This window comes from Simochromis diagramma, unplaced genomic scaffold, assembly GCF_900408965.1.
Source record: "Simochromis diagramma unplaced genomic scaffold, fSimDia1.1 OVJJ01000293.1, whole genome shotgun sequence".
In the NCBI taxonomy this organism is placed as follows: Eukaryota; Metazoa; Chordata; class Actinopteri; order Cichliformes; family Cichlidae; genus Simochromis; species Simochromis diagramma.
In genome coordinates, this window is record NW_024386801.1 from 17,749,725 (window position 1) to 17,766,654 (window position 16,930).

Sequence of the window (16,930 nt, forward strand, 5' to 3'; positions counted from 1 at the left end):
AAAGTTGATTTCTTTTTTTTAGTTTTGTTGCATATAATCTGCACATAAATGCACGAGTGTTCGGCGGGGAGGAAAGTAACAGTGCTGAGAATAGCGAAACATCCTCTTTCCACTGTGTTTGTTATCCCCATTCAGGGTGGTGACTTCTCTCCCTCTTTCTCCCTCGCTCTCTCTCACACGCACACACACGATCCCATCTCCCACTCCCCACTAAAAGACCCCTGGTGTTCCCTGGACCCCTGTTTGGTCAGCAGTTTAAAGTTAAGCTCTGCCTATCCTATTCTGTAAACACGGCCAAGCTGTGTTTTGGGGACGGGCTCAATTCCACACCAGGTGTACGCAAAACCACACACGAGTGGCATCTTTTTGTTTGTGCGTTTGTTCTTAAACAAACTGATCTGTAGCCCTCCACTTCAGCCTTCACTCACTCAACTTATGACAGCAGCAGCAGCTATATTACAAAGTCAGCACGCAGTCACTGATTAGCTCTCAGTTCGCTGAAGCCGAGCACGGCTAGCAAACTTCTCCTCACATCTCTATCCTGCACAAATCTGACATTACAACAAGGAACCGCTAGTTTTTGGGGGGTTTTCCCTCCTCAAAGACACGACATACCCTCGCTGACAACCTGGAACTTGGGCAGCCGCAAGAAACTAGCAAGACTTGTGGCTGAGACACTTTCAATTTTGCGAAGGGGGGCGAAAAATGAACCCATAGCTAACTTTTCCATACCTTTTTTTGAACGGCGAAGAGCTCCTCGTCGATACTATCACTTCTTGGCAGCCATGAACCCCGTTTCTGACAGCGTCGCCCTCGGCAGGAATAACGACAAAATCTGCCTGTGTTGTGCGACTGTGTGAGTGTGTGCCGCTCAACTCTTGCCAGTGCCCGTGATTTCTCCCACACCGCTCCTCTCTGCGTGGCTCCAGCAACAGCCGCTGCAGTTTTTTCCACCAGCCTGGCGCGGGAGCGAGCGCCCGGGATACTGGGCTGGCCTGAGAAGCGCGTGAACGCGCAGTTTGCAGGAGAGACGCCGAAGTGGGAAAAGTGGCCTTAAGAGATAAACAGGTCCGTGCGCTGTGACAAGGTAGTACAGATGCACACAGGGTAGTGTGTTAGCGACTGGGTAAAGGTTTTATCTGCCCTTGCGGTTTGTGTTTAGCTTAACCCAAATACACATATGTAGTCTTCAGGAAATCTGACTTTACTTTTACCATTTCTATATCGAGTGCGTGCATTTAAAATAAAGGTTATCTGAATACTGAGCGACTTCACTATATGTGAACTGAAAGAGTTATTTTCAGTAAAGCGATAAAAAAAAAACACCGATGCACTCTGCGAGTCTATTCTCATACATTATTTGTAGTCCTACTGTTGTGACATTTGTACAGCGCCATGTCCTTTCTGTTAATGGCAAACACGGTCATTATCGGTGACGGTAAATTATGACGTTACACTTCAAAGCACAAATTCATTTCCAATACTTCATAATCAAAAACTAATTATTCAAAACCTCATCTGTCTTGGAAGGACAGTTTGAAAGGAGGAGGCAAACAGATGGATTCAAAGGCGCCCTGAGTGCGTGTGTGCGTGTGTGTATGTACATGTGTGTGCATATGTCTGTTTGTGTGTTATAGTTATTGAAACGCGTTGAGTGCAGTTATTGAGTCTTTCGTTGACGTCATGCTTCTCTTAAGGGATGGTGACCAATGGAAAAAAAGAAATCCCCTCCTCCTGCTGCCTTCATGCCCCCACAGCCAACTGAGTGTTAAAAACTAAACAGATATGAAAACACATGTAAGGAAAAATGTGTCATTTTTTTCTAACAGTTTGTACACTTGGCAACCAAGTGTGTGTGTGTGTTTAGGTTAGAGTATCAAACTTTGGTGTGATAGATTACAGATTAAGGGTTTTGGTTTGTGCCTAACAGAAAGGAAATACTGGGTTTTGACAGGGGATAACATCTGTGGCTTCGGTTTCACCTTGGAGGAAAAACGGTCAATTAACATAACACATAAATAATATCCTGGGTGGCAGCAACCTTGGTTTAATAGTACAGATCACATATTCTACCAGAGAATTTGGGAATAAGAGGAGAACCTGAAGGCAACATACTTGGGAAGAGGAGGAGGAACTGAGCCAGAAGTTGACATGTGGGAATGACTCAAGTTTTTTTTTTTTTCCTCATCACATTCCAGGCATTGTTTCCTCCTCCTTACTGCCCAGGTCCTGGGCACCGAGGCCAAGGACTTTCCAGGGCTGGAGGAGAGTGAGTATGAATGAATGATGGATAAAAGGAAGCGGAAGGATGACTCTGATTTTCTTCTTTTGGCATGTGCAGAGTCACTTTGTCCTTCTCCAATTAAATAAATACAATGAAGCGGCATTGTTTCATCCTTTGTTGCCCCAGGCCTTCTCTATGAGTGCCATGCTTGTCTGAGTAATTTGAAGAATATGAGCCTGTAAAATTACAAAAAATATTTTGGTATCGCAGTCACATGCGGCTCAAAAGTGTCTAAATGCAAGAAAGAAAGAAAAAGAGACACTTCTATATTTTTCGGACAGCTTTTTATGTTGTAAGCAAAGAACATTTCATCACAGTGGGAGCCGGGTTCAATGAGAGAGTGAGGCAGAGACAGGGAGATGTGAGTCAGGGTCGGCCGGCAAAAGAAAAGCGGTGAAGTTTGGATTGACTCATTGAAAGTAAGTGCACTGTCCCTGATAATAAAGCAGCAGAAAAATGACATGCAACTTTTTTCCCTATTATGGAACTAAGAGAAGCTGACAGACCACACAGGAGAACATCCATCATCGCTGTGAACCTCAGACACCATTTATCTTGCTACATTTCTGTCTCATACGTTTGCTCGTTATAATGTGTTATTCAAGTAAACCCTCCAGAAAAACCTTTTCCTTTGAAATTTGAGGTGTTATCCATCCCCTGTTACTGTAAACCTCCTACTTCCAGACATAATGAGAATCTGCATCAGCAGATAAGAAACAGACCTTACAGAAGGCCTCGGTTCAACTTTTTTTGACGCAAGACGACCGAGACCACAGCTGCAAAGAAGCTGCTCTGCAGCTGACCATAATAAAAGATCTTAATCTCCAATCTGGGAAATCAGCAGCCGAACATAAAAGTGATGCCAATGAACCGGTTTGATCATCTGAGCCCGTTTAAAGATAATGAGTAGTATTAGAAGTAAGGCAGTGCATACAAGCATTTCCATAAATGCATACCAGCTCGTGTAATTAAGCCAACACCAGCTTAGCTCAAGCCTGACTGACTGACAAAAGGTAGGCTCAATCTGACCATAATAGTGCATGTTATTATGGGAACAGAAGCCATTCAGGACACTGAGAGCGTCAAGTGCCAGTTCAGCACATGACGCCTGACTCATCCTCTCTCCTCTGAGTCACTCCCTCCTCCTTTTGGTCCAGGATCAGTGGCTCTCTGCTCCTCTCTCCTAATGTCAACCATTCTACGGACTGGATACCGGCCAGCGATGCAGGCACTGCCCCGCTGAGGAAGAAGACTTTTTTTATTTAATTGTTTTGTATTCCACCGGGTGTTTCTCTGTTAAGACAAAAGACTGGGTGGGATGACGGCGTGGCAAGAAGAGACGTCACGAGGGACCGAAGTGCTGCTTATCTGTCCCAACAATTCTGTCATGTCCTAAAACAGAGGTTATCACACAAGGCAGACTGGCTGCTTGGAAGTAAGAGGGCAACATGTGAACCTCAAGGGAAAACATGATAACAAGGCATCACAGGAGCCGCTACCGTCTGCAGTGTATTCCTTTTCCTTGTTGCTTTTACAGCTTTGGCCTAATATCAAAGAGAGAAAAAAAAGCTGTAGTTAAGCCCATTACACAAATGAGCTCTATGACCTACTGCACACACTGATGCCATGTACATGAAAGGTGAAAGGTGATCCTCGAAGCTAAAAAGTCAAGCAACTCTCGATTTTAAAGTTCTTTTATTGGTTTTTAAATGTCTTAATGGTCTTGGTCCTTCTTATCTCTCAGATCTGCTTTTACCATATGAACCCTCGCGGACCCTGAGGTCCTCTGGTACTGGCCTTTTGATTGTCCCTAAAGTCAGGACACATACTCACGGAGAGGCAGCTTTTCAGTGGTATGGTCCTCGTCTGTGGAACAGCCTGCCGGAGGAGCTCAGGGCCGCAGAGAACGTACATGTTTTTAAGAACAGGCTCAAGACCCACCTTTTTAATTTAGCTTTTACTTAGCGTTTATTTATTTTATGCTCATTTATTCTATCCTGTTATTTTATTATTAATTTAGGCTTTACCTAATATTTATTGATTTTATTCTTATCCATTTTTTAATCTTCTTACTCTATTTATATTTATATTGTATCCCGTTCTTATTTATTTTATCATTTTACCCTGTATATAGCCTATTGTGGCATATCTCCAGTGTTTCCTCGGAGGGGGCTCTCTGCACCGGGGCTGTGATCGACCGTGGCTGCTGGGTCTCTGGGGGTCCTCTCAGCCTGGCTGGGGGGCTCCTTTGCCTCCCTCCTGCTGTGTGCCCAGCCTGGAGGCTGCGGTCTGTGACCGGCTCTCGGTGCAGACGGCTCCCTGTTATAGTGTTTCCTCACTTGGCTCATGTGAACCCAGCCCAATTTTTACTCTTTAAGTGTGCGTGTGTGTGTGTGCATGTGTGTGTGGGTGGGGTGGGGGGGGGGGGGGGGGGAGGAGATATGGAGTTATCTCTTTGGGGGGTTTTCAGCAAGGAGAGGACTGAAGAGAAGACCATAGCTATACTGGAGAACTCATAAAGGAAGACCCTGCTGTTAAATGGATGGATAGGTAGACGGTAACTTTGGGGTACCATGAGTCTATTTATCTATCACCACCAGCAGCTCAAGCTTTTCACTTGACAACTGGAAAATCTCAGGATTCAAATTTTGTAAACATTGTTTTATCTTGCGCGATCCTGAATTCTCCTCTAGCACTTGTAGAAACCTGCAATCAGCTGGGATCAGGTTATTTTCCAGTTTGCAAATGTTATCTGGAAACAGAATCTGCTACGCATCAGTACCTTAACACGGTCACTGTGAACACGTTTATTCTAACATCACATTAGTCATAGTCAGGTTAATGTACAGATTGCTTATGTGCATAAACAACATAAGGTCTTTAACAGTAAATATTACCCCCAAAAGCTGGCGTTTGATCGGCTTCTGGGCTGTAAAATGTCAGACTTTCACAATGACCTGTTTCCAGAGGTCTCTTCACCAGTGCTGTATAGTGTACAGGAGCCAGGAGCTGGACTTTTGCAATGCAGTGGTCAGCAGCTCACTAGTTCACTGTATGAAATGACATATTGTCTCTGGGAACAGGACATCTGTTCGGAAAAATGTTGGCTGTGCTGCTATGATACATTATGAAGAGGAAGTGTCAGTTGGCACAAAAGGAAACGGGCATCAGTGAAAGGAAACAGGAAGGGCTCACAATGTAAAGTCAAAAGCTAATATAGCACTAACTTAGCAACTTTAGACTTCATATCCAGGCCAGCTTCACATCAGAGAACAGAAACACTTGCGTTCAATTTCTATAAAAATCGCAATATAGAAGTGTTTTACTAAAAAGGATTTATGGCACAGCCTTCTCCTGCGGCTTAATATGATTATGAGAGGGTAAATTCACAAACACGATACAGATGTGAGCCATTGCCCGTGAATGTGCTGCAGATTGCAATGTAATTGTATCTCTCTCTCTGCAAATTACAACAGATCTGCTCAGTTCGCTTCAGCAATCCAAATCTTTTTGACTTCACATATCAGCTGCAAGTAAATAGGCTTAGGTGCCAGCCAAGTAGATTATAGCAGATTAGCTTCTTGGTTTTATGTGTACAGTACACCTACTAAAATCTAGGCTTTTAGACAATGCCAAAGTCAAAGATCCAGAGTAATAAAACCAGCTGCTTTACCATCTACAGTCGACTAAAAAGTGACTGTCTTCACATCTGACAGAGTCGGTGTTATGCAGCAGGTAAACAAAAAAATTATTCAGAACTCTGACTTGTTGTCTGTTTTCCACTTGCCCACTAATCATAATTTAAGGACAAAAAGAAGTTCTTTTTCTAAATACTGCATTTGTTATTTTTAAAATCTAAAATCAAAAACTGAGAGACATATTCACTCCTTGATGGAGCACTCCAAGTGTGATCAGAGGCATCCTGCTTGCCTAATTATCCCACAGATGTGTCTACAACTTGATTAGTGTGCAACTGTAGCGAATTAATGGGTTGGATATAATTAAATAAGGCACAGAGTATTCCCAGAAGCACTCTGGCCTCAGTAATTATCAGGTCTGAGACAAAAACTCTACCGAACTGAACTCCAAGCAGAGTCTAGCTACATCCAGGCAGTGCTCTTTATCTGGATAATGAAGTCCCCAGCAGTAAAGCATGGTGGTGGCAGCATCACGCTATTGTGGCATTTCCCTGTTGTAACTTTCTGAAGAATGAATGCAGCCAAAAATGCAAACGCCCTTGAAAAAGATGAACTGCTCTTGAACCTAGAGGGCAATGGGAAGACAATGACTCGATATACCAAGACAATGCCACAGTGGGTAAAGGATAGTGTTTAAACACCACAAAACGACTGTGGGACACCTGAAGACAGAAATTCAGTTTATAGACTTTCCACATTCATTCTGATCTGCAAGACCTAATAATGTAAACAAAATAATGTATGCAGAGCTTTTAGAGACTTGCATTAAAATTTAAGCAGCTATAGCCTCTTAATATTATTATAATGATAATACTTTCATGATATTATTGGAAAACAGGAGAAAGATTTCAGTGACACTTGTGTTTGCATTAGGATTAACAAAGTTCTTTCTTATCTTAAATATTTCTAAACATGCATTTTCACGCTTCATGTTGGTTTGTTAAATACAGATTGCCCCATTTCTAAACAATGTGTACAAAAAGTAAGTGGTCTGAATATTTTCTAAATCCACAGAATAAACTACACTAATGCTAAAAGATACTTGAAAACTTGAAGCTGGAAATCTAGGGCAATGGTGTCTTGTGTATTTAGCTCTGATTTCAGAGCAAACATATGGTATTCCCCATCATATCACGAACCTCTCCAAACAAACTGAAGGCTTACGTGATGTAAATGCATTTATTGAAAACACAAACACTTTTCACACAGAAAAAAAAGAAAACAAGAATGGCACATTTTTCACCTCAACAGAGCATGAAAGAAAGACAGTCTCTTCAACAGTATGTCCTGGGCATGTAAATGCAAATCCACTGACAACACATCTGATAATGACTTAGATATTGTTCTGGAGGTTGCTATAAACAGACAGTGAAGACCGAACAGGAGCAATAACAACAGAAAAGTGTTGTAAATATTCTCTGATTACTTTATAAAACAAACTATGGCTATGTTAATAGTGTGTGAACAGGTTTACAAAAAAAACAGAAGTAAAAAATTATAAATAAATATGAGACGCTACATTACCCTCGCTTGTATCACTTTAGCAGAGTAACAAAAGTTGTTTTAAACTCGGCTGAAATGAGAGATCAACAAGAAGATTGGACGTAAAGAGGAAGGGCATAAACCAGGAAGGAGCGTCTGTTTAATGTCCTGTGAGTCAGTCCATTGCATCAGCTGAACTTGAATCCAATTATCTGAGTCAAACAGCAGTAAAACACATGATTAAAATTCTTCACAGATGAAACAGGAAAAACATTCAACTGTGGTGAAGCAGAAGCATAAGAGTGGCCTGTACATGAACTAGGAGAGTAAAGTGAAAATTACATCAAGTAATATGTAGAAAAATCTAAATTGGAGTGGAGGATGGAGGTATCTCTTACCTGTCCAAGCGGTTGACCACCTCTCTCACAGTGTTGATGAGATTCTCGTGTTCTTGAGGGTTACTGACAATGATGCTATGGAGCTTCTTCATGTAGGAATCAATGGTTTCAAGAGTGGGTGTCTCGCCACTGCCTGTAGGCCCACAAGAGTGTGTTTTTCAGGTCAAATATGTTCACAGAAAAGCACAGATATGACCAAATATGGCTCTCAAGCAAGAATAGATAACACAAGCAAGATTTATCACATCGTAGTAGGACGACTCATACGACACGGTCATGCTGGACGCTGTTGACTTTGTCAATGTCAAAAATGCTTCTGAACGGGTTCCTGCATTTCCAGACACATGCTAACCTACAATTCCCCAAAGCGACCCTCATACTAAACCATAAATTTGGCTCTGTCCCAACTACTGCGACTAGCAGAGGTGCAACAAACAATAGTAAAATCTACAAACATGAATTGAGCAAGTTCTCGTTCAAGAGACCTTACAGTCTTTATTGAGCTACTCAGACACTAGACTTGAGAGCGTTTTGCAATCAACTTTCAGTGCAAAGCTCTTAGGAAATAATTCCAGGAGTGTTCTGACTATTTCTGCTGTTTGCAGACTCAGTGTCTCTGCTGTGAGAAAGACATTCAAACAGGTGTGGGAGAAAACATCACAGCTGTGAACTCAGCATAGACTTTAAATGTAGATGAAACAAGAGTAAAGACAGTGGGAGCAAATTCCATTTCAACAATAAATTACATTAAAATAAAGAATTCCCTGATTCCCAGGCTCATTACAATATGGTCTACAAACAAAAAAATTGAGTTAGCCGTGTTTAAATGTGTGGATTAATAGAAGATTCTGGAGCTCAAGGAATAAATAAATACTTTGTCTATGTGTATGTATGGCTCACCATCTTCAACCGTGACTGTAGAACTAATATCTTACTACACTGGTTTGTGTGTGTCGAGGGATGAAATACTGTTAGTGGATCTTAAGTCGATACCAGTTTATGATGTGCATTCATCAGCATCACACTGAGCCCAAAAGTGCAATTGCACAATTTAAGAAATAAAAGCAGTGGATTTCTATCTTGTTTTTTTGCAGGGTTTTCCATTAGGTACCAGCTACTTTTTTATTACCTGCTCGGCCGGGGTTCCAAACAATGCAAACAGGTACTAAATACTAGGTATATATTCGGTTCGACGTCCACCTTTGTTGTAGTGTTCGTGTCACATTTTAATTACGCTGCTATGACAACAAGCGTGCAAACAAGGTACTACTGGGTTGTGAGGGAAAACCAGCCGATCCAAGTCAATCCGTGGCGACTCGGCCCAAGTAGGTACTAATGGAAAAAGAGCTTTATTAACGCGATCTTTGTTTGACACCTTTGTGAATGCAGGATCCACAGAATAGTGCTGGGTGCTCTCACCTGGCAGGGGTATAGTGGAGAAGCTAGAGCTGAGAGCCTGGCGCAGGGTCTCCAGGTGTTGGTGAAGGAGCCCGTTGCGTCCCCTCTCCTGCATGACGTCCCCTTCCAGCCTCTCTACAGCGCCGCGCATGCTCTCCACGTGCTTCTGCAGGGCTGCGTTACGCTCCTCGTACTCCATGTTTGTCTTACGCAGCTGCCGCAGCTCAGCTTCACGTGCTGTTCAGGGAAACGTATGCAGAAGAAAGAGAACAGTGGTAGATCACAGGGGGAGCTCTGGGGCAGATGACACATCTACACATCAATTTTTCATTTGCTCTGAAAGTTTAGGACATCAGTGAGTTGCAAGCGGAGCTATTTTAGGACAGTGGCCATAAAGTGTGGTGGTCCTTAAAGTAGCAGAAGAATGTGTTTAGAAACTAGACAAATGGACACAAAGTTTAAAGACAAATAATCATTTTTAAGAAGACAGCAGGTTGGGATCGAGCTCTTTTACCTTTGCTGTGGTTTAGAAACTCCTCTGTGAAGATCGGTATGTCAAACACAGTTCTGTCCTTTCCTTCTGCATCCTTCTGTTTATAACCGGAGACAGCGAGACAGAAGGAGATAAGCTCAACGGTGAAAACACTTGGCCACGCAGACTGACAGCAAAGAGGTGGTCATTTATCTAGCTGGGCTGTGTGTGGGTGGGTAATTGATTTTATACCTAGCCACCGGGGAAATACAGTGATACAGTATAAGAAATGAGGAGGTAGACGTAATCTCATCAGCGGTGCTTCTACAATATCAAAGGCTCTGAAATGGTTTGCAATAAATTTGCAATAAAATACATTTTGAAACAGAAGCGCAAGACGCAGCACAGCTTTAATCCCCTCCTCTAAAAGAATCATCTTTCCTCACATCTTAACATAATGACATTAATGCTGAATCCTCATTAAATTCAAAACACTGGTATTCCCTCAGGAATCTGTGATTCCAAGGCAAGTCACCTTGGCTATAACCCTTCAGAGTGTGCTGAAAGACTTACAAAGGAAACCTCTTAAACACACGCAGAACTTAATAAAAACGAATTACACAGTTAGTACAAGGCAAGCGTTTGGATCAAAAAACACAGCACCAAAGAGGATTAAGCCCGCTTTAGTCACGCAACAATAGGCACTTAACACACAGAGCAAGATGAGGGCAAACAACCCAAGAAGTTTGCTGGGTGACAAAAGCCAGAAAACACACACATATTAAGAAAACTTTCAACTAATGACTAATTCTCTTTCATTTCATGCTATTACAGCTTCCTCATAAATACTAATAAAGAGACCATGATGGAAAAATTACATTAGCACCAATACAGATGTGATTCACAAAATGCCACATTTGCTTCGTTTTTCTGTAAATACACAATGACCCCAACATTTCTTCCGTTTGCTTTACAACCGCTAAAATGCTGACTAAGTACATAAAGTGCTCATGTCTTCCTCTTTACTCGACAATGATATCCCCCTCAACATAATGAGTGATCTTATCTCGTTATTAACTTTGTGTTTCAAGTGTTTTAAAAGATAGAGTCAGATTACGTGTGAACGAGCAGAGATGGAAAGAGTCACTGACCTCGTGAAGGGCCTCGTTGGCTACCTGGTGTCCGACATCTGGAGTGGAAGGAAAGAAGCAAAGAGGACAGCCGATGATTCATTTATCTGGAGAGGTGTGTCTTTACCACAACACAAACTGACAGAGTGAACAAAAGTAGTTCAAGTAAGGACAAAATAAATCCCCTCAGTGCACTTTGTATTGTGAATCATCGGGAACAAAGCAGGGCATCAAGTTCAGATCACGTTCTCGTATTTTTTTTCAAGAGCACAGCTGTTTGTGTCGTTAACATTTCTGGGATTTAAAAGGAGAGAGCTGAAGGAGAGGTAATGCCGACCTTATGTCGAGCAAGCAAAGCAGCGGCCTCTTGGCCTTACCTTGAACTGTTACTCATGAGCTCAACTAAGAAGTTGCAAAGTATCGTTTTCGATTTTTCCGCTGAATGAGGAAAAAACAAAGAATTTGTTGTGATTTATGTTTTACTAAATACTGAAATATGTTCAATTACTACACTGTAAGCAGAAATATGTTAGGGGTCTCTGTTAATCAGAAAAGATTTGATAGTTTTGTTTTGTCACAATCGACTTAATGTGTATGGCTTATTAATATTTTTATTCATTTAAGCAGAAAATCACAAAAGTATTGATGAGAATTAGTGTCCGACTGATATTAGCCATTTACTGGTATGTCTGCATTTGTATTTTTAACGTCCAATAAATATAATACATTTAAAATTTTAAAAAGGAGACGGGAAAAACACACTTGGAGCATGTTACAAGTGTTAATGTTGCGTATTTTGGCTAGGGAGCGTTAGGAAAATCTTTTTATTTTCCTCTGTATGTGTGTGGGAAAAAGAAAAAATATCAGCCAAAAATCAGTATTGATATCAGTCTTATAAATCCTATATTGGTCAAAAAATAGATATCGACTCTAATGAGATATGATTTTACAAAGAAAAGCTCTAAATGATCTTTTAGTTCCCTGTTCGAGGACTCCTTCAAAACTCAACATTTTCCTCTCCTGAAGAGAGGTTTCAAACTTCCATTTTGTGTGATAATGATTTGAAAAGACAAACAGGAACCACAAGAACACACTGACTGCTCACTGTACGGTATGATTTTCATTAGATACACGTTTATGTGAGTCATCCTGTCTGGAAGGGATTTGCGCACCAAAGAAAGGCTGGATTATCCAAATATCATCAGACAAAGGAAGTAACTCACTTGCCAAAAGCTTTCAAACAGCAGACCCTAATGGATGGTGGGCCACGAGCCAAACTTTTGATTTTCAGCATTCGATGCCAACCAGCCACCCTGCTGTTTTCTGACCAGATCTCACCTCCCCTGTGCCTCTTGCCCTTCTGCTTCTCCTGGACCTTCCTGGTGAAATGTTTGTAGGCCTCCGTCTTCTGGTACTTCTCCAGCTCTCGCATGTAGCGCTCCTTATCGCGCTCTGCCTCGTCCAAGTATCGCTGCAGAGACGAGAAACAAAGGTGAGAAAAGCCGGGGAGACTTAGATGCAAAGGCTGGAAATAAGATTTGTGCAAAAAATGATGGAGGATGATTGTGGGTTCGATTGTGAGATGAGTGGGAGTAATTATTCCTAATCAGTATGAATTCTTTTCAACAAACTAAAAAAAAATAAAAATGCAATTTTCCAATATTAATAACCTACAATCGCTCAATTCACAGAAGGGAGAAAAAGCATCTTGTAATATAATTAGTAGAAAAGCTTATTAAACCATCTCCATTCAGAGGTCTCGTCCCAGCGTACCGCCTAATCAGTCTGAGCTTTCGACTCTGTGTGAAACACATCAGCAGCAAAGTTGCACATGCTCTTTGCCAACTTTGGAAAACAAAACATGTCCAGACATTTCAAATATTCTCTGTAAAAATAGCAAGAAGAAAAACTCCCACACTGAATAGTATAAATACTTGATTAAGAATGAGGATTTTTCTTCTCTTTTGCTAGCATTTGTGAGCTGTTTATGAGAGCTAAAGGGACTCCAAAATGATTACGGTTCTGCCGGATCTTTAAATGTGCATCTTAAGCTCAGTGGTCCATCTATAGATTGGGACTGGAATAAAAAAGTTAATCTGTTAGAACAAAACTCCAAATGCTTCAATCATAAGACGATGCTCGTTTCTGCTGTTCTTGTATTGCATCTGAGGGCATCAAGCTTCGACAATACAATCTGTTAGAGGCCGTCAGAGTTTCTTTGTCAGCTGCAAACACACGGTTGCTATGGATTCTAAGGGAACTTTTTCCCTAAGTCATTTTTGTGCAAAGTGAAAAATTACTCTGTGTTGGCATGTTCCAGATGAATATTGCTTGCTTCTGTTCTCTTCATGTTCTTCCACTGCTTTCTCAAAAGCTGCACTCCATAGTGGGACGTGAGTGAAAACATAGAGATTTGTTTTTAAATCCTTTTGCAGGTAATCTTAAAACAGACTCGCATACAACTGGGAAAGAAATGCACACAGAAATGTTTTGACACATGTCTCTCCACCACTGTGGGCTCACTGTGTAATCCTGTCTCAAACTTCTCTGCTGACCTGCTTCTCCTCGGGGGGCAGCTTGCTCCACTCGTTGCCCAGCATCCTTGTAATCTCTGGAAAGGGCACGTCTGGACGCTCTGCCCGTAGCTGCTCCCGTCTGTCGTTCATGAAGCGAACGTAGCCCGTCAGGGGGGCCTTGGGAGCGTTGCTGTCCTTCATCGGCTTCTTCCTCTTCCTCCCCTTGGTCCAGCTGCCACGTCGGGGTTTCTGCCAGAAAACAAAAACAAACATGTTTTAAAGGTTCACGTAGGGGTTCTACCCTGATGTGTACTGGCAACACTTTCTTTTAGTGTGAACTGGAATTTTTATTAATTTATATATGTATTTTTTTAAACGTGTCATTCGATATCTGTGTGTTCACCTCTTACCTCATCTCCGTTTCTCTGGCTGTTGTTGTCAGCATTGGCTGCAGGTGAGCCTGTCTGCTCATCCATGACTCTTACGAGGGAAGATTAGATCTGGAGGAAAACACTAGATGTTAGAACAAAAAACATTTCACAGCAGAAACAGCCAATAAACTATTTTTTAAAAATGAATATACGATCTCAAAAGGCCAATGTTTAGTTAACCTAAAGATCAGGTGAAAAACTAGGCCATAGATTGCTGCCCAAAGGTGGGTTAAGCATTTTGAGACTGATCGGCTTCTTGTCCAAACTCCACCCAGGTTTGGCTGCAAAACAGTCTCTTGGCCAGCCACATTTCCTCTAATAGAAATGTCTTGCTGCTATCAATCACAATTGAGCAAGTAAATGAAAAAAGAAAAACACAACACATTCACTTCTCAAGCACTAACGCAGCCTATTTTTAACAGCAGCAGTGTGGCAGTATTGCCTTAAACTTGGAGATAAGAGAACACCACTCAATGTGCTAAAACACTCTCTCAATAAAACCGCACTCACTCACTGAATATCAATGCTTAAAAAAAATGAGATTAACTTGGAATCGCCATATTTTGGGAGCCTCTAACCCACTTGAAAACACTACAAAGCATCGGTGCAAAAAAACACCAAATGAATGGCGATAGCACGGAATTAAAACCTGTGCTGATTCAGGCAGCTGCAGCCCAGGTTGAGCTCTAAATATAGGAGCAACACTGTGCATTTTAACCTTTGACCTCTCCTTTGACAACATGGGAAATACACCTCTTTAGCCTGGATGTGGTTTCTGCCCTCTGCCATTAAATACTGTGGGAAAAGTCACAGAGGAATTAGTCAGTCTACCTCAAAAAGCTCTTATGGAAAGCCCCCCCCCCAAGAAGAGGGGGTAAGCCAGGGTTTTCTTTCTTAGACTTTTTTTTAAGACCCTGAAAAAGTGATAATAAAATCCAGTCATTCTGCAAACTTATCCCCTGTCTGTCATCCAAGGAAGCTTATTTGATTTTACTTTAGGAGTTCTGGGTTAGGTTGTAAGACGCCGGGTTTGACTAAAAAAAAATCTCACAAAGAAGAAAAAAATAGAGCACAGAAAAGACTAAACGATGCTCTGTGTAGCAGAAAAAGGCTATGCCACAGTGCCCTCTGCTGGACCTTAGCACATGATGCATGACTCAAAGCTATTTTCTCCAGATAAAATGGTCCACTATCACAATCTGTGAGATAAAATATGATGTTTAATAGTTTCACTTTTTACACGGTGGCATATTCAAGCAGCATGTGATCACCATAAGGCATATACCAGAGTGCGCTTTGTATAGTATACAGCTTTACCTTGGTACAAGGAGGTACCTAGGCCAACTGATGTTCCTATATTTTACACAGCAGCAGCTATAAATTATTACACACCACAGGAAGCTGTTAGGTTTAGGAGCTCTCTGTCAGTCGTTACAACGTTTATATATGTGTATGTGGGATCTTCTCTGTGTGATAATCAACCATTAGCGTTTAGCCATTAGCGGCCTAACCCCTGAAGCAGTATGTTTAAACAGTAACACGCTAGGCCAGATAGTGATTAGACTTACATTTAACTTACTGTAGCTAGATGTTTATGTGGGCTATTATACTGATGTATCGCTAAAATTAAATGAATAAACAATAATCCATTTGGCCAGCAGGAATAGCGAACTATACTAGCTGCTACATGATGCTAACATACACTTGCTAGGCAAAGCTAACAGCTGCGACAGGCAAACTGCACTCTTGGGCTGTGTGTCAGCTGAATGGCAATCAATCGACTAAAAAAAAGGGAGACATATTCAAATGATAATTATCAGAAGTAACAAGCTAACACTAATACATTAAACTTCTTAGCTGATTGCGAAGTGTGCTCCTAGCTAGCGTTAGCAATCAATTAGCATGAAGATGGGTCATCGAAAGCCTTTGTTTTCATTTAACCTTGACATGTGATTTGATACATCAGGAATCTAAATATTTTATATGGATATAACGGAAGCCACTGTGTGGAAACTAACCTTAGATAACGCACCCTCTAGTTGGAGCTGCCCAGAATATTTTCCTAATCAAAACAATAAAAATGTCCACTCAGATAGAATCGCACCGGATAGACAGAAAGCAGCTCCTGGTGTACTTAGTCCTACTACAGACGGTTTTCCCTACGCGTATGATTTGATGTTTCATATTATCAATGCTTTTTTGGCAGTTATGAGAAAAGCAATGTATTTATAGCGCAATGCGACTTTTCTGAATATATATATAATAGGCAATAAATTTATACATTTGACTGTAACTGGGTGGTCTCTGATTCTACCCATGCAAAACAAGCACGAGAAAAAAACAGCATAAGAAACGAAAATTAGAAAATATTTTCTACGTGATGTCTTTAAAACCCACAAAAGGTGATTTTCTTTGATTCTATACAGCGAACTGCTCTATGCTTTCTAATTCTTGGTCTCATTTTTCTTCGTGTACCCAACAGACCACCCTCATGAGAACGCTACCTCCCCCTACTGTTGAGCATAAGCATTACATGTCTTAAATTGATACGTTTTTCAAAGTCAAATCTCTTGAGAAATTTCAAGCCTTAAGCCTTACTAATCAAACACGGGAACAAGCTACAAACCAGAGCTTGTTAGAAGTATTTAATAGATGAGATGAAAATCTTTCTTCTGATTTGGGTTTCAGTTAGGGGTCTTTAGTCTTTTTGTAATTTCTAAAACAATCCACATTAATTCAACCACTGTTATTTATTTTATTTAGCCTTTATTTAACTGGGAAATCCCTCAAGATTATTCTCTCTTTTGCAAGGGAGGCCTGTCCAAGATGGTGCACCATTGCAAAATTGCAGATTATAAATGAATTATAACTCAGTACACATAAGAGGAAATAAAGCAGGTCAAAGTTAACACAACATGAACATAATATAAAAATAGAATGAATAAATACATAGAGTCCAGCTTATGAATAACACTCGCACTCTTCAAACGCAGAAGACTTTATAATAGCTCTGAACTCTCCAAGGGAGACTAACACATTCAAAAAAAGAGAAGTCTGCACTACCAAGTTCAGAAGAAATCCTACAGAGGAGTGCAAATTAGTAGCTGCTGTTTTAGGAGTT

The 16,930-nt window shown here is 41.1% G+C and overlaps 2 protein-coding genes across 6 annotated transcripts in view; both read right to left on the bottom strand.

Moving 5' to 3' along the window:
* Positions 1-1,008, bottom strand: part of peak1 (pseudopodium-enriched atypical kinase 1) — a 107,067-nt gene extending 106,059 nt beyond the window's left edge. For all 3 annotated transcript variants that reach the window (XM_040026284.1, XM_040026282.1, XM_040026283.1), the window contains exon 1: positions 733-1,008. The gene's annotated coding sequence lies outside the window, so the exon portion shown is untranslated. The remainder of the gene's footprint in view (positions 1-732) is intronic.
* Positions 1,009-7,142: 6,134 nt separating this feature from the next.
* Positions 7,143-15,957, bottom strand: hmg20a (high mobility group 20A). Of its 3 annotated transcripts, none has more exons than XM_040026289.1 (9): positions 15,828-15,957; positions 13,789-13,878; positions 13,418-13,627; positions 12,201-12,333; positions 10,884-10,921; positions 9,775-9,847; positions 9,282-9,497; positions 7,863-7,995; positions 7,143-7,676 (listed from the first exon to the last, which is right to left on the bottom strand). In XM_040026289.1, the coding sequence occupies exons 2-9, from the start codon at positions 13,852-13,854 to the stop codon at positions 7,673-7,675; spliced, it is 873 nt and encodes a 290-aa protein (XP_039882223.1). In that variant the 5' UTR covers positions 13,855-13,878; positions 15,828-15,957; the 3' UTR covers positions 7,143-7,672. The 3 variants fall into 3 exon arrangements, with proteins under 3 accessions (XP_039882223.1, XP_039882220.1, XP_039882221.1); XM_040026286.1 differs by having other exon boundaries at positions 9,775-9,850; positions 15,828-15,956; XM_040026287.1 differs by lacking the exon at positions 7,143-7,676 and having other exon boundaries at positions 7,859-7,995; positions 9,775-9,850.
* Positions 15,958-16,930: the final 973 nt, after the last annotated feature.

What these genes read in the sequence shown, in the direction of transcription:
- hmg20a (XM_040026286.1), bottom strand. Translation starts at nt 13,854, where the DNA reads ATGGATGAGCAGACAGGCTCACCTGCAGCCAATGCTGACAACAACAGC. An exon ending in TGCCCCCCGAGGAGAAGCAG is followed by an intron (nt 12,334 to 13,417) that starts GTCAGCAGAGAA and finishes TCGTCTCTGCAG; the next exon opens with CGATACTTGGACGAGGCAGA. An exon ending in GTTTCTAAACCACAGCAAAG is followed by an intron (nt 9,498 to 9,774) that starts GTAAAAGAGCTC and finishes TTCCCTGAACAG; the next exon opens with CACGTGAAGCTGAGCTGCGG.